This window comes from Argentina silus, assembly GCF_951799395.1.
Source record: "Argentina silus genome assembly, chromosome: 17".
NCBI lineage: Eukaryota > Metazoa > Chordata > Actinopteri > Argentiniformes > Argentinidae > Argentina > Argentina silus.
The window spans coordinates 844,578-852,593 of record NC_139671.1 but is presented as its reverse complement, the minus strand read 5'-3'; the positions used below and the strand labels follow the sequence as shown (position 1 = coordinate 852,593).

At 46.0% G+C, this 8,016-nt stretch overlaps 1 protein-coding gene across 1 annotated transcript in view; it reads right to left on the bottom strand.

Annotated features, from left to right (window-relative positions):
* The window catches only part of lama2 (laminin, alpha 2), a gene marked incomplete at its 5' end in the record, with an annotated part of 106,098 nt that overhangs the window by 59,035 nt on the left and 39,047 nt on the right, over positions 1 to 8,016 (bottom strand). The window contains 2 exons of the mRNA XM_083688732.1: positions 2,214 to 2,466; positions 3,608 to 3,727. Of these exons, the coding sequence (XP_083544858.1) occupies positions 2,214 to 2,466; positions 3,608 to 3,727 (373 nt within the window). The remainder of the gene's footprint in view (positions 1 to 2,213; positions 2,467 to 3,607; positions 3,728 to 8,016) is intronic.

Genomic DNA, 8,016 nt, shown 5'->3' with positions numbered 1-8,016 from the left:
TTCTGAGAGCGTGTCTGATCACCACCGGGTCGCCGTAAAAGCAATGACGTGAGTAAAACAGGGGTTTTAAAATAACTGCTTTATATACAAATTAAAATCCAATGATACTGTAAGCTCCTCTCAAAGTCAAAGAACTCCAACTCACAGACAAAAGCTAATGGTGGGTGCAGGAACTATCCCTAGAAGTATACCTCAGAGCCGAGGGATAAACCCAGTCTAGTGGTTTTACCTCCAAATTGGGCCCAAATCGCTGCTTTAATTTGATTATTAATTTAATTATTTTTTACTTCATCGCCTTGTCACTTGTAGTATGTTATTCTGAACTATGATCTGAGCATATCCACACAACACTTCAAGGTGTTACCCATCAAATGGAATCCTGCTTTCGCATCTGATCATCATATTTCTAATGTTAGAAGCAGTTTAGTTTGGGTCTTGGTTTTAGGCAGAAATTAGTCAAATAGGGGATAGAGTTTAAGAGGAGCTGAGGCTGCCTGTGCACCTTCATGTGCCAATAAGTATGTAACACATATTCTGATTATCTTTCCTAGCAAATGTCCTGTTTGACATTACAGCATGTCTGAGTTTTGTTTGGGGAATGAGGAATTAACTTTAGAAAATGTGAGCGTCTCCGCTGGCTCATTTCCGTGTTCATGTCTCTGCAAACATTTCTAAACTAAATATGACCGCACAGGTCCTTTGCTAGTTTCAAGGTCATTTAACTAAGACGAAAATAATTGACAGATTAATTGTTTCATTAAGTACTTTGCATTGAGCAAGGGGAGAGAGAGAGGAGGAGACACTATTCTGAATTGTCGTTGCAATTCCCATTGCAGTGAAAAGGGCAATCCTGCATATGGTGCTATTAACTCTCAAACTTTTGAAACGTTTTTCAACATGTATTTTAAAAGACAGTTTATCATCTATCCTAATGCAGGAGTAGACAGTAACAGTATCATCAGCAAAAATATTTACAATTGTTCAAGGACAAACCAACAGTACTGATATAAATGTAAACAGCAGTGGACTCAAATCGAACCTTGTGGAACACCTTTATTAACATTGAGAAAACTAGACTGAACTCCATCAACTCTGAGTCCTTCCATGCAGGTAACTTTGGAACCAATTACAGGCCGACTGATGCAAACCAATGGCAGATAACCTCTGTTATAGGAGCTATGATCAACCATATCACCTCTGTTATAGGAGCTATGATCAACCATATCACCTCTGTTATAGGAGCTATGATCAACCATATCACCTCTGTTATAGGAGGATCAACCATATCACCTCTGTTATAGGAGGTATGATCAACCATATCACCTCTGTTATAGGAGGGTATGATCAACCATATCACCTCTGTTATAGGAGGTATGATCAACCATATCACCTCTGTTATAGGAGGATCAACCATATCACCTCTGTTATAGGAGGATCAACCATATCACCTCTGTTATAGGAGGGTAATCAACCATATCACCTCTGTTATAGGAGGTATGATCAACCATATCACCTCTGTTATAGGAGGATCAACCATATCACCTCTGTTATAGGAGGTATGATCAACCATATCACCTCTGTTATAGGAGGTATGATCAACCATATCACCTCTGTTATAGGAGGGTATGATCAACCATATCACCTCTGTTATAGGAGGATCAACCATATCACCTCTGTTATAGGAGGATCAACCATATCACCTCTGTTATAGGAGGGTATGATCAACCATATCACCTCTGTTATAGGAGGGTATGATCAACCATATCACCTCTGTTATAGGAGGGTATGATCAACCATATCACCTCTGTTATAGGAGGGTAATCAACCATATCACCTCTGTTATAGGAGGTATGATCAACCATATCACCTCTGTTATAGGAGGTATGATCAACCATATCACCTCTGTTATAGGAGGATCAACCATATCACCTCTGTTATAGGAGGGTATGATCAACCATATCACCTCTGTTATAGGAGGTATGATCAACCATATCACCTCTGTTATAGGAGGATCAACCATATCACCTCTGTTATAGGAGGATCAACCATATCACCTCTGTTATAGGAGGGTATGATCAACCATATCACCTCTGTTATAGGAGGGTATGATCAACCATATCACCTCTGTTATAGGAGGTATGATCAACCATATCACCTCTGTTATAGGAGGATCAACCATATCACCTCTGTTATAGGAGGATCAACCATATCACAAGCCTCAGAGAGGTCCATATAGAGGTCCATATAGAGGTCCATATAGAGGTCCATATAGAGGTCCATATAGAGGTCCATAGAGAGGTCCATAGAGAGGTCCATATAGAGGTCCATATAGAGGACCATATAGAGGTCCATATAGAGGTCCATATAGAGGACCATATAGAGGTCCATATAGAGGTCCATATAGAGGTCCATATAGAGGACCATATAGAGGTCCATATAGAGGTCCATATAGAGGGCTGCACAATGCTGTGTCTCATCCAGAGAATCACAATGTCATTTCTTAACGAGGGAAGCAGCAGAAATGGTGCTATGTCCAAACCTTAAACCTGACTGGTGCGCATTTAAAATCCAATTTATTGATTAAAAAAAAGACCGCATCTGAGAATTGATCATGGACTCCATTATTTTTGCAATAAAAAAAAGGAGCTTTGAGATAGGGCAGTAATTATTCACGTGGCTAAGATCACCCCCTTATGAACAGAGAATACATTGGCCGCCTTCCACACTTTTAGGAATGGTACCAGAGAGGACAGTCATGTTAAAAGTGAGCCAGAGTTTCATCTATTAAAAGGGCAGGGAGGACAGAGAGGAAGAACACAGTGCCAGATTAGCATACGGAATGTAGGAAATACTGGGGAGATCACATTGATACAGTTCATGTAGAAAACCCCAGTGCATCAAAATTCTTAAAGCTACTCTTTTGAAATCATACAGGGATTAGACTTTGGCAGTTTGGTGTCTCTGGCGCACACACAATGAAGGGGGTTTTCCTGGGGTTGATTTCCCAGGGTTTTGTCTAATGAGGTGGCGTGGTCTCGGATATTAACGGTGTCAAGTTCAGATCACCGCATAGGTCCTTAAGCTTGTCTGATAAACACGTCAACCATTCCAGGTTGAGATCACCTCATAGGTCCTTAAGCTTGTCTGATAAACACGTCAACCATTCCAGGTTGAGATCACTCACAATTAACATCTCCGATACTGCACAGAAGGAGAACAATTCAGCAAGCTTATCCAGAGCTCAGGATTTAGCAAAGGGGGAAGGGGGGGATGGGGCGGTAGGCCTCCATCACTGTGAAACCAATGGCATTACCTTGACACACTTAACACAAGGCCTTCAAACTGTTTGATTCAGTACGAACAGAGCAAAATAATAGATCTCAGAAATGTCTTGACGTGCATATCATTTGCATTGAGAGTAACCAGTGGGCTGTAGAGAAATCCTCATTCAGTGTATTACAGTTTCAGACAATGCATTGACAATTCCCGAAATCCCAATGTTCTGAATGTTTGCAGGAAAGTTTTGCAATTGACCAGGAACATTCCCGACCTTTCAAACCCTAGTGTCCGTACTGTCCTAGTGTCCGTACTGTCCTAGTGTCCGTACTGTCCTAGTGTCCGTCACGGTGTCCCTTACCTCTATGATGACCTCAGGGTGGGACGCGTCTCTGCTGGTGGTCTTGTTCTCTCTCTCTGTGTAGACCAGGCTCCCTCCATAGGCTGCCAGCTGCACACACACAACACACAACCTTAGCATTGTACACACACACACACACACACACACACACACACACACACTCTGAACAGCGTTACATACTGTACATTTCTCGCCTCCACACAAGTGAATACTGTGAACAAGACTATGCATCCATTCTGCCTCAGAAGTGAGTGGACCACAGACCGGTTCATCCATTCTGCCTCAGAAGTGAGTGGACCACAGACCGGTTCATCCATTCTGCCTCAGAAGTGAGTGGACCACAGACCGGTTCATCCATTCTGCCTCAGAAGTGAGTGGACCACAGACCGGTTCATCCATTCTGCCTCAGAAGTGAGCGGACCACAGACCGGTTCATCCATTCTGCCTCAGAAGTGAGTGGACCACAGACCGGTTCATCCATTCTGCCTCAGAAGTGAGCGGACCACAGACCGGTTCATCCATTCTGCCTCAGAAGTGAGCGGACCACAGACCGGTTCATCCATTCTGCCTCAGAAGTGAGCGGACCACAGACCGGTTCATCCATTCTGCCTCAGAAGTGAGTGGACCACAGACCGGTTCATCCATTCTGCCTCAGAAGTGAGTGGACCACAGACCGGTTCATCCATTCTGCCTCAGAAGTGAGTGGACCACAGACCGGTTCATCCATTCTGCCTCAGAAGTGAGTGGACCACAGACCGGGTCAGTACCAGCAGAGGGGGCACCGCTATGATGTCACAGGTAAAGACAAGGACCGAAGCTGATTGGGCAGACGTGAGACACACACACACGTACAGCACAGTAAGGGTTAAAGGCATGGTCGTACACATACGACGCAGACGCAGTGCAGTACGCTGGGGTTAAAGCCACTGTTTTAGTACTGTTACGTTAGTTTTATTAGTTTATTATAATATGTAATATGGAGCTGAAAATTGTCCGTTAAATACAAGACATCCTCGCCCCTGCTGTGCCCCCGCTCCTGGAATGATCTAGAAGGGCCTTTAAAACCCGGTGATCTAGAACGATCTAGAATGATCGAACAGGCCTTTAAACCTCACTGGAGGATGAAACGAGCTACCACAGCCTACCAATCACAGGCCTTCTCGGTGACATCATTACGAGCCACGCGTGGCGGTCGTTAAGAGACAGGAGTTTATAGTGGTACTCTTCCCTCTCCCTCTCTCTCCCTCTCTTTATCTCTCTCTTTATCTCCCCCCCCTCTCGCTCTCTCTTTATCTCCCCCTCTCTCCCTCTCCCTATCTCCCCCCTCTCTCTCCCTTTATCTCCCCCTCTCTCTCCCTTTATCTCCCCCTCTCTCTCCCTTTATCTCCCTCTCTTTATCTCCTTCTCCCCTCCCCATCTTTCTCTCTCTCTCACGTTAAAGAATTGGTCTTGTATGATTCATTCATCCATGGAGACATCATCTCACGCTCCCTTATTTTCTCCCTCACTCTCTCTCTCTCCCCCCCCCCTCTCTCTCCTTCTCTATATCTACCTCCCTCTCCCTCCCCTATCTCTCTCTCCCTCTCTCCCCCCCCCTCTCTCTCTCCTTCTCTATATCTACCTCCCTCTCCCTCCCCTATCTCTCTCTCCCTCTCTCCCCCCCCCTCTCTCTCTCTCCCCCCCCTCTCTCTCTCCTTCTCTATATCTACCTCCCTCTCCCTCCCCTATCTCTCTCTCCCTCTCTCCCCCCCTCTCTCTCTCTCTCCATACACAGACAACCACGACAGGCCATGAGTATTAAAACGTCAAACAACCATCCTTAACAGAGGTGTTTAGTGAACCATGCGTGTGTTTGCCTAAGCTTCAGCTCAGCAGGCTAACAAAGTCTTATGGTGCGTAGAAAACCCAGGTTTGAAGGCATTGTAAAACGGGACCTGATTCCCGCGTCTTTCTCAGAATGTAGGTCGAGTGTTTGGTTGAGCAGACAGCCTCTCACCCACCTCTCTTCCTCTGTTTCCGTCTATATATGTGTGGTTTCCGCCCTCTCTCTTCTGCTCTGTGTTCTCTCTCTTTTCTCTATCTCCCCTCCTCTTCTACAAACATGTCTGCCTGTGGTTTTCCTTCCAGAAGAGAAGAGAAGAGAAGCCTCTCAGCCCCCCCCCCCCCCCCCTCTCTCTCTCTCTCTTTACCAAGCCTCCCCGTCTATTTCATAAATCCTTTTCTCTCCTGTAAATAAAGAAAATAAAAAAGTAATTGGCCCCTGATCCCGGCATAGATTACTTTTTCTTATGATGACTGATGGATAGATGATTCACTTACTTAGTCAAATGTATTTGTTGTAAGTCGCTTTGGATAAAGGCTTCTGCTAAATGCCATAAATGCAATGTAATGTAAATGTAAATCCCCCTCCCCCCCTCTCCTTTTCTTCTTCTCTCCCTCTCTCTCCCCTTTCTCCCCTCTCTCCTGCTGGGGTCCGGACAGAGCTCCAGGGTGTCTGTGTGTTAACTGTTGACTGCAGACATCATCTATAGAACCCAGATCCACATCCACCAGAGTCTGAGCAGAGACCAGACCAGCTTCACGTGTGTTTGATTCCGTCCTCCGTTTTCTACCTCCACCAGCCTCCCCTGATCCACATCCACATGTATACACCTGAATCATCACCACCTCCCCAGCTACAGACAGCCCCAGCTAAGAAACACACACACACACACACACACATCTGAGGTAAACAACTGTGCGTGTGTGTGTGTGTGTGTGTGCGTGTGTGTGTAGAGAGGTTTTCACTGGAGGAGAGACACTATTAATGTGTAATGCTGGTCCTCGGCACTGGTTGATGATGTCATCAACCTACTCTCGAAGCACTCCGCTGTTCCATTTCCCCCGGGAACAAATGGACGGAGGTGAAGTGGATTGTGGGTGGGAGGACAGGATGATACCATGCATAACGTTCATTTGGGTCACACACACACACACACACACACACACACACACACACACACACACACACACCCTCTGGTTAATGGCATCAGGAACATCAGTCTATTAAACACACTCCCACATCAATAACTCATCTATGTCTCAGTGGGGTCTTATTGTTCAGGACACAGAACAACACACACGCATAAACACACACACACACACACACACATTACACTCCCTCTGGAGGCACAATGGCTGAAGAGTCATAAACATGTTTCTTCATGAGAAAAATGAGTTACGGGGCAGATAAAAGAACAGAGAGAGGGAAGAGGACCAGAGAGTCTACTTCATACATCACAGGGGAGGACGGAGACAGAACAGAGAGAGGGAAGAGGACCAGAGAGTCTACTTCATACATCACAGGGGAGGACGGAGACAGAACAGCCCGTGTCTGTGTGTGTCTGTGTGTGTGTGTGTGTGTGTGTGTGTGTGTGTGTGTGTGTGTGTGTGTGTGTGTGTGTGTCTGTGTGTGTGTGTGTGTGTGTGTGTGTGTGTGTGTCTGTGTGTGTGTGTGTGTGTGTGTGTGTGTGTCTGTGTGTGATCAGAGGGGATCATCGGAGCCCATGTTTCAGGAAATGAGGACCAGGCCGTTGGCTGAGGCTTTTAAAACAAGACTCTCGCCACGACACCGTGGGACCCTGCTTGAGTACCCCTCACATCTGTGTGTGTGTGTGTGTGTGTGTGTGTGTGTGTGTGTGTGTTACTGGCCTCTGGGTTGTTTACCTTCATAACTAGGAGGAAGCAGTGTGTGTTTACCCACCGGCCCCCACACACAGGGAGGGGGGCCCACTAACCCGGCATAGGGGGGATGGGGGTCTGGGTTTGTTCGTGCATGTGTGTGTGTGTGTGTGTGTGTGTATCTGTGTGTGTGTGTGTGTGTGTGTCAGGGTTTCCGTTAATTTAGTGGGTAAACAGTAGTCCTGCTGTCATTTCCATCTCGACTAACGTCCTGCTTAGACCTCCCTCTAAACAAGGCCTCCATGAACAAAGACGCTATTCTGATAACGCTTTGAAAGATTTGACACTTTTGAGGCTTGAAGAGGTATTTTACGCTCCTATAATGTTGGAGTGAATGACTGAATGTGGCATGATGAACATGACTGTGAATACTAAATATTATGATGTGACGATATTTGAAATGTTTGATGTGATAATGTGGGACATCTTCTGTCATTGTGGGAAATGGGAATCGGGATGAATAGCTAACATGCTCCTCCATCTCCATCTCGTTGCTCTCTCTCTCCCCCCTCCCTCTCCCTCTCCCCCTCTCCCTCTCTCTCTCTGTCTCCCTCTCTCTCTCCCTCCCTCTCCCTCTCTCTCTCTCCCCCTCTCTCTCTCTCTCTCTCTCCCTCTCCCTCTCTCTCTCCCTCTCCCTCTCTCTCTCTCCCCCTCTCTCT